We start from the raw sequence: 14,150 nt of genomic DNA on the forward strand, positions 1-14,150 counted from the left end.
AGCTGTAAAGTCAATGGGCTTTCCTCCCCCCAGAAATGGGCTAAAGACGGACAACCTACAAACATGCACTCGGTTATTAAAGGCTTCACATTAGACCAAAGAAGCCAAGATCCCCTTGCATCACACAAACTGCTGATAAATCAAATTTGAGCTGGTGCTGAAGCCAGGAGGGTGCAATGCCCAGTGGCTGAAGAGGGCTGGGGCAATCCAGCGCTGTGGTGAAGTGGTGTGCAGGTGATCGGTAGCTGGGAGGTCAATGGGTACTAGAGGCAGTTCGAGGTAACAGTCGGATTTCTCGCAGGGGTTGGTAGCCGTGAGATCCAATCCAAGGGGCCAGGTTGGCATGATAGGTAGGTGAGGTCGGATGAGGCAGCAAGGCAGTGTAATCTGCAATGGCCTGTTGCTGAGCCTGCTGGGGTCTTCATATAGGCCAAGTATCCATCAGGAATGCTGTCTGTCCAGCCAATCAGGGGCTTGGCTCTTGTGGAGCTGTAGATTCTTCGCACGGAGGCTGCTGGGCAGGGGCCGTGGTTCAGCATTACCTCTGTGGCACGAAGGCTGGGAATGCCATTTAGGGACCCCACAGGCCTGGGTTGGACAATGACATCCTGCCATAGCGGCTAGGAAGTGAGCCTGGGAACAGCCAAGGGAAGGCCTGCACATTAGATTTGAAATGACTGCCTGAATATTGCCCTGGGAGCAGGAGAAACATCTCCTGGGGGAACTCTGTAAGGGAAGTTACTCACCTTATTGTGAATGCAATTCTTCCAGATGTGTGGTCCCTGTGTGTATTCCACTGCGAAAACACACGCGCTCCAGGCATCCGAGGTGTGAGAATTCTTGAAAGCTGCGTCCACTGGTCCACACCTGCGCCCCTGCTCTCCTTGTGCTCCGCACCGAGGGCATAAGGGGTGGGGCCGACTGGCCACCTCTCTAGTTCCTTCTCTACCACGAAGCTTGTCCTGATCTGAAGCAGAGGGGAAGGAGGACGGGGTGTGAAACATAGATAGGGACCACACAGCTCAAAGAACTTCAGTTACAATCACTTCCCTTTCTTCTTGGAGGCCAGTCCCTATGTGTACTCCACGGTGGGTCTCATTGAGGAGGAGGGGGTGAGGATGCGGGTGGACTGGCCACTTGTAGAACTTGTAGAACCACTGCCTCAAAGGATGCGCCAGCCAAGTGGAGCAAGGCGGGAACTCCGGGCGGATCCCCTGCAAATATCAAGCAAGGTGCCTCTTGAATTGATGCTTCTGAGGCTGCTTGTGCCCTTATAGAGTAAGCTCTTACCCTGTGTGGGGGAGGAGGCTGTGCCAACTGATAACACAGTAGGATACAGCCAGAGATCCACTTAGGTGTCCTCTGAGAGGTTACAGCTTGTCCTGATACTCGTTCTGCTATGGCAACAAACCAGCTAGGTGACTTTCTGATCTGTTTTGTTCTCTGCAGATAAAATAGCAATGCTCTTTGCACATTGAGGGACTGAAGTCTCCTCTCCTTGCTAGAGGCATGGGGAAGAAACACAGGTAAATGAACTGACTGATTATTGTGAAATGCCAAAACTAGCTTAGGGGTGAATTTTGGGTGTAGTTGTAGCAAGACTTTGTCCTTCTGGAATGTGTATAATGGATCGGCCCCTAGGGCCCTGAGCTCACCTGCCCTTCTGGTAATGAGAAAGGTGGCCTTCACTGACAGGTGAGACATGTAGCTGTTCAAAGGGGGCTTAGTGAGTGCTGAAAGCACTCAGTTAAGGTCTCAGTGAGGGTTTCTTTACTGGTAGACAGGTTCTGATCAGATCCTTCAAGAACCTGGCTGTTAGAGGGTGAGTGTGACAAAGTGGGAATTTTCTGTAATATTTTTATTAGGCCTATGCATGCCTCAGTTTCCCTATGCATTTTGCACTGCTACCCAGGGGGTGCCAATGGGTTAAATCTGCTCTTGGGGCAGAGCAAACGATGTGAGGTGTTGGTTCACAGTTGTCTGGGGTGGAATGAATGGTCAATTAAAGGACTGGCTGAAACAAACCCATATCACGAGAGAATATGGACAATGGAAGCCCCAAGGACTAGGCAACTGACCCCTACCCACAGGAGTCTCCAGCAGGCGGAGCATGTGAGCTCTGCAGGGGTCAGCAGGCTGTGGATAAGAGCTGGTCTTTGGGACAGGCTCAGTCTCCCTCACTTTGGGCTGACAAAAGAGACAGAAATGGAGTCCATGACAGCTTGGCTTGGTGGAACGCTGGCTTGGCCAGAATGGAGCACGTCTTAATCTTTATTTATCTATGCTTACCCAAGGACGGCCCAATGCTGTGCTCCAGCTGACTAATAAATCTGCAAAAGTCTCTGACAAGGAGTCCAGCAGTCGGACTCGCTGGGCAGAGCTCGGTGTGAAGCAGGAGGGCTGGAGCCCACAGGCTCAGTCTTGGAGGCACTGAGGCCGCACGGCCTACACTTAAAGATGAGTGAAACCCTTTGGGGTCTCCCACACAGAAGAGGATTCTCCAGGGACTATTTAATAGCTGGGGCATAGCACAGATCCTGTGGGTCTGTGACAGCGAGTACAGATCAAGGGACCGTCTGTGGGCAGGTGACACATGCCGATTGCCAGCAGGTGAACCCGAGGCCTGCTGTCTTGAGAGTAAGAAGATAATCCAAAATAGCAGGAATATCCATCGTCTCTGGAGAGATATGTGTTCTGCTGGGCCCAGATAGAGAAACGTTTTCACTTAGCTAAGTAACATTTTTATTGAAGTCCTGTCTGCTATTAATAAGAATGGTTTGTGCAGCTTCAGAGCAGAAACGTTCAAGGCTTGAAGCCCATCCAAATACAAAGGCCTGAGATGAAGAGCATCTGGGTTGGGATGGATGCCCCTGCTATTCTGCTGGGTCAAGAGATCCAGGAAGGTCCAAATGCAGATAGGTGGATGAGATAACATTTGTAGGAGACTTGGAAACCAGAATTGCCTGCACCATTTGGGGTCAATGAGGATGACTCGTGCCCTGTCTAGTCGAATCTTCCACAGCAGCAGTTCTCAAATTGTGGGTCAGGACCCCAAAGTGGGTTGTAACCCCATTTTAATGGGGTCACCAGGGCTGGTGTTAGACATGCTGCGGCCCGGGGTCGAAGCTGAAGCTTGAACCCCAGGCTGAATCCCAAGCCTCACCGCCTGGGGCCAAAGCCCAAGGGCTTCAGCCCTGGGCAGCAGGACTTGGGCTTTGGCTCTGGCTCCCCAGCCCGGGGCAACAGGGCTCAGGCGGGTTCAGCCTTCCGTCCCCCATCCTAGGGTCATGTACTAATTTGTGTTGTCAGAAGCGAGTCATGGTGCAATGAAGTTTGGAAACCCCTGTTCCACAGAATCCAAGGTAGTAGTGGGATGGGAGAGAAGGCATAGCACAAATTACCTGACCAAGGCAGGAAGAGATCATCCCCCTTGGAGTACTGTCCTCGAACTCCCCTGGAGAAGTAATGCTTCTGTTTGCCTTGGTGGCACAACAGAAAGTGGGAGTTCAGTGGTGAGCAATCTTCACTCTGAGGAATCGTGTAATTCCCACTCGTGATCAGTGGCAAAATGGCTGCTGAGGCTGCCCACCAGTGCATTCTGGGTGCCTGGAAGGGCAATAGGGTGATGCGATTCTGGATACACTAACTGCATATGCCGGCTGCTTCTCTACACAGGGTTGGATCTCGGCCCTCCCAGCTGATTCCATTGTCTCATGTTATCAGGACGTGCTGGGATTGTGAGAGTGGTAGGAATGCTCTGAAAGTTTCTTGTACTGCTCTTAGTTCCAGCAGATTTATGTGCATGTCAGCTTCCCAAGGAGTCCAAGTGCCTTGCACGGTACAATCATGCTATTGGGCTCCCCAGCCTATCTGTAGTTATCATCCTGTTGGGTACGGGGAACTCCCATGCACACGGGTCCAGGGTCCCTCCATCATGTCAGTGGGGATTGTCACTATGGTATGGATGCTGTGCTTGCTCGGCGTACATACTGTTCAAAGCCAAGCTTGTAGGGAAAGGAGGTGTAGTCTGGCAAATGGCATTATGTAGGTACGACACCATGTGCCCAGGAGAGTGAGGCGTATTCCAATTGATGATTGAGGGCTGCGTGTAGCTAGACTTCTCAGAGTACTCATGGTGTGAAATCTGTCCTTGGGGAGATAGGCCTTTGCCCGGATCAAATCAAAAGTCGCTCCTATAAATTCTATGGCCTGTGCTAGAGTCAGGGTAGACTTCTCTATGTTTATGCAGAGATGCCAGAAGGTGGAACAGTGACAAGGCTGACATTAAGACTTCCAGATACGACCTACCAGTCAAAAGACAGTCATCCAGGTATGGGAAGATGGTGGAGCCACCTCATCCAAGCTGAGCTGCTACTACAGAGAACACTTTTGTGAAGGCTCTGGGAGCTGTAGCTAATTCAAATGGGAGTATCCTGTATTGACAGTGGTGGGGACCCACCATAAACCTGAAAAGGAGTCCTTGTGGCACCTTAGAGACTAACAAATTTATTTGAGCATAAGCTTTCGTGGGCTACAGCCCACTTCTTCGGATGCATCTGATGAAGTGGGCTGTAGCCCACGAAAGCTTATGCTCAAATAAATTTGTTAGTCTCTAAGGTGCCACAAGTACTCCTTTTCGCGGATACAGACTAACACGGCTGCTACTCTGAAACCTGTCATAAACCTGAAGAAATTGTCTGTGTGGAGGGATAAATATCACATAAAAGTATGCATCTTTCATATTGAGAGTTGTGAACCATGAGTCCTTTTCTAGGGATGGTATTATCAATGCCAATATAACCATGCGAAATTTCAGTTTGTGAATAAAAAAGTTGAGTTAACACAGCTCAAGAATGGGTCTCCACCCTCCTTTCTTCTTGGTAACTGGGAAATATTTTGAATAGAACCCTTTTCCCTATTGTTGAGAGGTACCTGTTCTATTGCTCCCCACTGGAGAAGAGATTATACCTCTTGAAGGAAGATTGCCTCATGAAAGTGGTCCCTGAAAAGGGACAGGGTAGGGGATTTTAGAGAAGGTAGGGAGAGAAAGTCTATGATATAGCTGGAATGGATGACATCCTGAACCAATGTGTCTGTTATCACCCTCCAATTGTGGGAGAATTTTGCTAGGCATCTCCCAAAGTGGATCTCAGAATCAGGCAGATGGATTGATATTGGTTCACAGCTTTCGAGTGTTTAGTCACAACAGTTCTTGGTCAGGAGGTGAGGTTGTGTAGTTATGGTTGAAGTGGAAGGTGCAGGGTTATCTTGGCCTTTGTGTTTTCTGCCATTTGTAAGGTGGATTGTAAAAGCATTGGCGATAGAAGGGTTGCAGTAAGGCGTCAGTTTGTAGGGTTGTTTGTGGTATTTTCTCTTCTATCCCAGTGTATACCCAGGGAGCGGAGGGCTGTCCTGCAGTCTTTCAACAAGTGCAAAGACTCATCTGTCTTTTCATTGAAAAGATGAGCCTCAAAGGGTGGTTCTGGACCTCCCTGGGAAACCTGCAAAGTGTAGCCATGATTCCCGTAGCACCACAGTGTCTGTTGCCCTGGATCTTGCTGCCATATCAGCCATATCAACTGCAGCTTGTAATGAGGTTCTGGTCACTAGTTTAAGAACAGAAGAACGGCCAGACTGGGTCAGACCAAAGGTCCATCTAGCCCAGTATCCTGTCTTCCGACAGTGGCCAATGCCAGGTGCCCCAGAGGGAGTGAACAGAACACGGAATAATCAAGTGATCCATCCCCTGTCGTCCACTCCCAGCTCCTGGCAAACAGAGGCTGGGAACACCACCCCTGCCCATCCTGGCTAATAGACATTGATGGACCCATCCTCCATGCATTTATCTAGTTTTTTTTTTACCCCTGTTATAGTCTTGGCCTTCACAACATCCTCTGGCAAAGAGTTCCAAATGGTGACTGTGCGTTGTGTGTGAAGAAATACTTCCTTTTATTTTAAACCTGCTGCCTATTAATTTTATTTGGTGACCCCTAGTTCTTGTGTTATGAGAAGGAGTAAATAACACTTCCTTATTTACTTTCTCCACACCAGTCATGATTTTTAAGACCTCGATCATATCACCCCTTAGTCATCTCTTTTCCAAGCTGAGAAGGATGGGAGATAGACGTTTCAATTCTCACTGGTATTAGAATCTCCCTATGAGTATCAGTTCTGCTAACAAGGGAGATTGTGGGTCCATGAGGATGAAAACATCCTCCAGAGTGGTATAAGTCACCCGCCCCTTCAGAGGTTGTGTACCGCCAGAGTAGGTGTAGATGGTGGCTCCTTATGGGGCTGTGACAGTACTGTCAGTGCATGAATTTCTGACCTGGTGGTTTTCGAGGGTCCCAGCGGTTCCTGGTCCTTCAGGTCCCAGAGTTTCATTTTAGTTGGTACCACAGTCAGCAAAGTTGATACCGAGGCTAATACAGAAGAAGCCTTGCTCCTGTCTGCTTTCTGATCATGTCCATAAGGCTTGGGGGGCCTACGTCCTTGTGGCTTAGGCATGAAGGCTCACCCGATCTGGACTGGGTCCGGGAGGGATCTCTCCCCTTAGAGGGTCTAGAGGGGATCTGCTTTTGTGTTTGTGAGAGCACCCTTTACTCTCACGAGAGGGCCCAGATAAAGGGTCTTTCCCTCTTCTCCTTTTCACTCTGAAGTCCAGCATAGTATGAGGTGGCACACACCTTGATGACTCTGGCTGATGTAGAAGGGGGTCTCCCTGGTCTGGGTCTGACTGGGGACTCACTGGGTGCTCCATTCTGAAGCTGGAGTTCTTGCATCTGTCAGATTTGGCTGGAAGAAGAGCAGCAGATTCCACACTTAGCAAAGCTATGAGCTTCTCCAAGGCAGTAGAGGCAGCGCTGGTGGTCATCACTGACTGAGAAAGAGCGGGGTCAGGAGATGCAGGTTTTGAAGCCCTGTATCCAGGGCACAATCTAAGTCCTGTACTGGGAGGGTTTCCAGGGGTGGGGATTCTAACACTAACTGGGGAACTATCAAAACACTAATTAACAACAACAAATAAGAATAAAATATAACTGAGTATTTGTAGGAAGAAGAGAAAGGATCAGCTCCAGACACTGGAGGTTCCGACTCAGGCCATGCTATGCTAAGAAGGAACTGAGGAGGTGGTCAGTCCGCCCCACCCCTTATAGCCTCAGTGAGGAGCATGAGAAGAATGCGCGTGGACCAATGGACAAGACTAACCAATTGCAAGAACTCTCCAGTCTCAGGCACATGGAGCAGATACTACCCACAGGGACCAGCACTCAAAACTGCCCTTCCTAGAATTAGCAGCCTCTGCACAAGGGACTATATGTTATGAGTCATGCGGTGGCCATAACCTTAGAAGCAACATGTTTGCACTAGGGGTATCAAGCGATTAAAAAAATTAATCGCAATTAAATCGCACCGTTAAACAATAGAATACCATTTATTTAAATATTTTGGCTGTTTTCTACATTTTCAAATACATTGATTTCAATTACAGCACACAAAGTGTACAGTGCTCACTTTATATTGTTTTTATTACAAATATTTGCAATATAAAAACAAAAGAAATAGTATTTTTCAATTCACCTAATAGAAGTACTGTAGTGCAATCTCTTTATCATGAACATTGAACTTACAAATGTAGAATTATGGCAAAAACATTACTACATTCAAAAATAAAACAATGTAAAACTTTAGAGCCTGCAAGTCCACACAGTCCTACTTCTTGTTCAGCCAATCGCTCAGACAAACAAGTTTGTTTACATTTGCAGAAGATAAAGCTGCCGGCTTCTTGTTTACAATGTCACCTGACAGTGAGAACAGGCATTCACATGGCACTTTTGTAGCCGGCATTGCAAGGTGTTTGTGCGCCAGATATGGTAAACATTCGTATGCTCCTTCATGCTTTGGCCACCATGCCAGAGGACATGCTTCCATGCTGATGACACTCGTTAAAAAAAAGTGTGTTAACTAAATTTGTGACTGAACTCTTTGGGGGAGAAGTGCATGTCTCCTGCTCTGTTTTACCCTCATTCTGCCATATATTTCATGTTATAGCAGTCTCGGATGATGACCCAGCACGTTGTTCGTTTTAAGAACACTTTGTCTGCAGATTTCACAAAACGCAAAGAAGGTACCAATGTGAGATTTCTAAAGATAGCTACAGCACACGACCCAAGGTTTAAGAATCTGAAGTGCCGTCCAAAATCTGAGAGGGACGAGGTGTGGAGCATGCTTTCAGAAGTCTTAAAAGAACAACACTCTGATGTGGAAACTACAGAACCCGAACCATCAAAAAAGAAAATCAACCTTCTGCTGGTGGCATCTGTCAAGGCTGAATCCCCACTCTGGCACTTTGAGAGCAGAAGGTGGGGCCCGCAAGGATTCTAAAAATTAATACGTGCCACTCCAGGCTTGTATTAAACTCCCAAGGTTACAGCTTGTCTCTGACCTTGGCTTGGTAAACACTGCCATCGCACAAATGCAAAAAACCCCCTTGGACCCAGGAAGGAGCACTTGGCAATTCCTCCCTCTGGGGTACCCTCAAGACCTTTCACACACCCCTCCCGGGGAAGAGCTGAGAAAGAAAACAAAGGAAATTAGCTGTTGCCTCCAGCTAATCAAACAGCATATGCACAAACCTCTTAGGACACCAAAAATCCAATCCTGTTCTTAAAAAAGGTAAGTTTTATTAAAAACAAAAATGAAGAAAATACACCTGGAACTTGGGCTTTTGCTAGATTTTAAAAAAGAGCAATTCAAAAAAATTAAGCACCCAAAATAGCTTTCTTGGGGGTTCAGCTTAAAGATTACAAGCAAACAAAAGCATCTGGGGTTAGCCAGAGGAGATCCACAAGCCAAAATAAAAAAATAAATCTGATCGCATCTATCTAAACATTCCCTATCCAAATGATTCCTTCTAGGTATGGTAGATAATTTTTCATACCTGGTTCAAAGCTTACACAGCATTCCTGTGTATAGCATTGCTGCTCTGTGTCCCTGCAGCCCAGAGAACAACAGACAAAGAGAAAGTTTCTTTCCTAATTTTAAAAAGTTCTAGCCTTCCCATTGGCTCTTTTGGTCAGGTGCCCACTTTTTTTTTTTTTTTTTATCTGGGGGACTTTTTGACCCTTTACAGGTAAAGCAAGTAGAGAACAGCTACCAAGAGGGATTTTACAGTTAACTGGCTGGCTGGGTGTCCATCAAAGGGAGCTACCCCCCACTTTATTTATCACAGCATCTAACTCAGATGATGAAAATGAACATGCTTTGGTCCACACTGCTTTGGATCATTACCGAGCAGAACCCATCATCAGCATGGATGCGTGTCCCCTGGAATGGTGGCTGAAGCATGAAGGGACGTATGAATCTTTAGCACATCTTTAGTGCTTTTATTTGACCAAGCTTTCAAGCTACACAGAGCCCTTCTTCAACCTCAGACCCATAGAAGCTCCGTGTGGCTCCAAAGCGCGTCCATCTCACCAACAGAAGTTGGTCCAACAAAAGCTATTACCTCACCCGTTTTGTCTCTCTAACAACAGATCTGTGATGTACAGACAATCACAGACATAGTTAAGCTGATCGCTCTAGTGACCAGATGCCAGGGGCTCTGTGTCCCACATTTCCCTCTTTCGATTTTCTGATTTTCCCCAAATTCAACAGGGATCTGCCCATTGATAACTAGAACATTTCCTAAAATTTTGGACTTGCATAGCTTTGGCATTCAAAAGTTATCATTTTCCAGACAGACAAGCAGAGAAATGCTGTCAAGTTGATGTCAGTCCAAGAGAAATGTTTCTAGTCTGTTGGTTGTGAGGAAACCTATAACAATGTGGGCTGAATATAAATGGAGATAGTATCCTTTTTTGGGGGTTGCAGGCAGCCTGAAACCATACTCCAAAAGATATGAATTGCCTCATTAATATCACTAGCTTGTTCACTGTGAAACCTAATGACAACTTTATTTCAGTACTGATGCTTTCACGAGAAACAGCCAGCTAGTGTGCTTATTCCACACAACCCCAACCATCCCACCTCCAAACCATCTCCACATCTTCCTAGATACCCAAAACCTAACAGACTCCTACCCTGCTCCCCCTGGATAAATCTGTACAATGAACATATATTCAATATAAAATCGATGGCACACTGAAAACATGATGAGAACAAAATGAAATGAATATAAAAATAGGCACTGCAAGGTGCACAACAACTGCTTAGTTAGGACCGTTTAACAAAGCCAGTCACCATGAATAATATATAGCTTTGAATATCTGCAGGAAGAAGAGAGAGGATCAGCTCCAGACACTGAACTCGGGCCATCCGGCACTAAGAAGGAATAGAAGAGGCAGTCAGTCTGCCCACAAAGCTAGGGCCTCCATCAGATCACTCCAAACATGGACTGGTCTATAAACTACTGATTGTCAGCCTAGGTGGGGCCAGGTACCTTCGGCTCATTAGTGGACATTTAGTGGCTCACATGCACGTCAGGAGTTCCATGGAAGTCCCAGAACACACATGGCACATGCTTCATAAGCTCTCGTCTCCTGGAGTGGTGGGGTGCCCTAAAATCAACATAGTCTAAGTGGCTTGAGCTCAGTGCCGGGAGCTGTGAACTCCTGAGTTCTAGTTCCACGCTATCGACCCTGACACTTCCAACATGTAACCATGTTCCACAAGATTAGCCGCTCCTTTGTACAAATGAAGAAATGGAGGCTCAGAGAGGATGAGTGACTTGCTCAAGGTCATATAACAATTCAGTACCAAAACCAATGACTAAGTCCTCACCCCAAGCCTAATCCATTACCCTGCATGGTCTCCCATGAAAGTCCTTTCACCTGTTTCTCCCTGTTGTGCCTGTCTAGTAACACTGCTGGGTTGGGTGACTGGTGGGAAACAGGTCATGGGCGTGCTGGTCCAGGGAAGGGGGAAGATGGGCAGTGCAAGTGGCACCTGCAATGATCCAGGGGCGGCAGGGGAAGACAATGGCTGCCACAGAGACATACAAACCATTTTGGCAAATTTCTGAAGTTCCTCTCACTGGCAAAATTAAGCTTTTTGTGATAATATTAGAAACTCAAGGTTAGAGAGCACCAGATGTCTGCAGTCCGTGGCACTTGAGGCCCAATACCATACATTAGCTCTAACTTAACTGCCTAAAGCCCAAGGTGACAGAAACTTCACAAAAAACAGAGAGAATAAAAAAACCAAAACCCAACACTGCATTTCCCTCTGATGCAAAGGTGCATTTGTCTTCTCTGTCCTAGAACCCCTTGTGTTGTTGTTTCCTGCTGGTCTTCTTTGGGGGCAGGGGCTCTGGGCATGATTCTCCGTGCCTTATGCAGTTGTGTATTCCTGTGCAGAATGGGTGTAAAATACCCCTCTTTTTGTGTAGTCCTTCTGATCTGGTAGTAAAGAGGGGAGACTCAGGCCCAGAGCTGGTCTTTGTTCTGTGAGGTGCTGTGCAGCTCTGTGATTACACCCGAGTAATCATTACTAATAATGACCTGACTTAATAAATATTGTGACAAAGCTCCAAGCCTGTATTGGTAGATCCCGCGCTTCCTGGCGGATATAGTGGCCTCAGAAGCTCACTGAGGCCCTCAGTATGACCTCCCTTTCCCAGTAAGGCGGCAAAGGTTACAGATTATTGAGCTACTTTCACCACAGGCCTGTATGGGAGGTGGGAAGGAGGAATACCCACAGTCTCTGTTGCTCCTTAGAGCTCCTTAGGCAGAGTTTGGTCTCCTGCCTGGATCCAAGTCTGTTTCCCCTTTCAAAGGGATCTCTGTGGATCATGGGGGGGGGGGGGGGGGGGGAAGAAAGGGGGGAACCCGGGCCCGCCCTCTACTCCGGGTTCCAACCCAGGGACCCTAATGATAGCAGCTGTTAGCAGCTTCCCTCCTCCACTGACGCTGCTTTGATTCCCTGGGCCACTTCCCCGTGGTCCCCTTTTCCAAGCTTCACCCTTACCTCAGGGTTCAGTGATGCTTCCTCTCCTCCAGCTCCTTTCCCCTGGGCTCCTCTGGAGAGAGCTGGAAAGGAGAGCTTTTAAAGCAGTACAAGTGGGACCTTAATTGGTTCCAGCTGTCTCCATTAGCCTAACAGTCTTACCTGACCCTCTGTCGGTTAATTGAGGTCAGGTGCCAGCATTAGCCTAACGACCTTAACCGGCTAAATTGGCATCAGGTGTCTTGATTGGCCTGGAGTAGCCCTTGTTTGGCTATCCAGGGAACAGGGCTCTGCTCATTCTGAGGCTGATCTACCTGCCTTCCACTACCCTCTTATAGCCTTCTGGCCTGAGTCCGTCACAATATACTGTTATGATATGCTTGCATGCGTACACGCACATCCCTCCTCACCATGACATGTGATCTTAAGGCTCTGAACTCACACTCTGGCCTTTGAGGTCTGTCATTATCAGCTAGGATGGAGCCAAGTCTTTTGAGAAAGGCACTTGATGGAGCTGAAGATTTGCATGACGAGTGGGCGTTCTGATCTGGTCTGCTACCGGGGAGTTGCTGGGGCTGTTGGGGAGTGGATGCTTGGTTAGCAAGTAGTTGATATGTTCGGCTAACGCAGCGGGACACCCAGGGTTTTCAGACACACACCTCTTTTTGTATAACTAAATAAGGATGGGCTGAGCAGTACTGAAACAGTCTAACTTGGTGAGGAGCATGGGGAAATTCCCTCTTGCTGCAGGAAACCAGAACGATCAGCATCACTCTCATTGTCTTCCTGGCCACTGCCAAAAGGATCACTACAGAGTGTGCCCAGGCTACTAAGCACAGCAGCCTCCAGTGCCTAGCTGGGGCATTAGCTATGTAGCATGTATATAGTCTAGGAGGAGCTCAAGCTAGAAGAGATGAGGTGTGTTCTGAAGAGGACAGACACTCTGATCTTCAAAAGTGATGATGCAAAGTTGCAGATCCTATAAATTTCATCTGGAATTATGGATGCTCGGCACCTCTGAAAATGAGAACCTACGTTTCTAGAGAGGGAAGGCCCAAGCTGCAGAATGCTACAGCTCCTGATACTTTATTTGTATGGAGTTAAATTCAAGCCTGCTTCTACAGGGAAAAGACGAAAGCCCAGGTAAAAGAGGTGAGAAAGTGACAGGCGATAGCATGAAGGGAGTTGATTGGGGCCACGCTGCAAATAAATGCAACCAAAGACAATGGAGGGCAGAGAAAGCTTTCACTTACGATCTGCCTGAGGGATTGCACTGTGGTCTCCAGCAGGTGCTTCTCCTCCAGTTGACTGACTGCCTCCGAGTCCTTCAGGGAAATTTCATGGTGAAGGTCTGTGATTATCTCCTGCAGCTCCTGAATCTTAGCTTCCTTCTCCAGAACCTAGGAAAGCGAAACAAAGTGAAAGCATAGTGCTCCGGAATAGGCAACGGGGAGGCAAAAGGAGCATTAGTAACAGGTCTGTGTTCTGCAATTCCACAGCCATAGAATTTGCCATGAAATTCCCTGCTGGCTGCAGCATTGTGCTCCAGAATCTCTCATTTAAACAATGTTTCTAGCCCCATGGTTTTGTGGAGACTTTTAAAATGTACATCAAGTGTAAATCAATCCACAATTGAGTCTTGATTCTACAGATAACATGGCCGTGATGTTGTCTGTGAGGACTGCCACACAACAGCCATGTAGGAGACAGCGAAACGCCTGACATGGTAGGCTTACTGCCATCAGTTCTTGTACATTGATGTGCAGAGTTAGTTCGGATGCGGTCCAAAGGCCCAGCATCTGGTGTTCCCCGATATGGGCGCCCCAGCCCAGAGATGATGCGTCTGTGATAAGGTATAGGGAAGGTTGTGGGGCGTGAAATGGTTCCCTTCGCACACCGACGTGTGGCTCAGCCACCAGCTGAGGGAGGACAAGACAGACTCCGGAACCGTGACCACCATGTCCAGGCTGTCCCGACCCGGACGATAAACCGTTGATACCCAGGCCTGAAGCGGGCGGAGCCGAAGTCTGGCATGCCTGGTTACGTAAGTGCATGACGCCATGTGCCCCAGAAGGCCGAGGCAAGTCAGTACCGTGGAAGTCGGGAAGCTTTGGAGGCTGCGGATGATGTTTGCCATAGTCTGAAAACGAGTGATCGGCAGGAGAGCGCGGGCAAGTCTGGAGTCTAAGACTGCCCCGATAAAC

General features: G+C 47.8%; 1 protein-coding gene across 1 annotated transcript in view; it reads right to left on the reverse strand.

The window, feature by feature from the left end:
* Window positions 1–14,150, reverse strand: part of PMFBP1 (polyamine modulated factor 1 binding protein 1) — a 353,820-nt gene that overhangs the window by 126,766 nt on the left and 212,904 nt on the right. Inside the window, exon 6 of the mRNA XM_065416399.1 lies at window positions 13,200–13,346. Coding sequence (XP_065272471.1) covers window positions 13,200–13,346 — 147 coding nt within the window. The remainder of the gene's footprint in view (window positions 1–13,199; window positions 13,347–14,150) is intronic.

Source organism: Emys orbicularis, chromosome 14 (assembly GCF_028017835.1).
Source record: "Emys orbicularis isolate rEmyOrb1 chromosome 14, rEmyOrb1.hap1, whole genome shotgun sequence".
In the NCBI taxonomy this organism is placed as follows: domain Eukaryota; kingdom Metazoa; phylum Chordata; order Testudines; family Emydidae; genus Emys; species Emys orbicularis.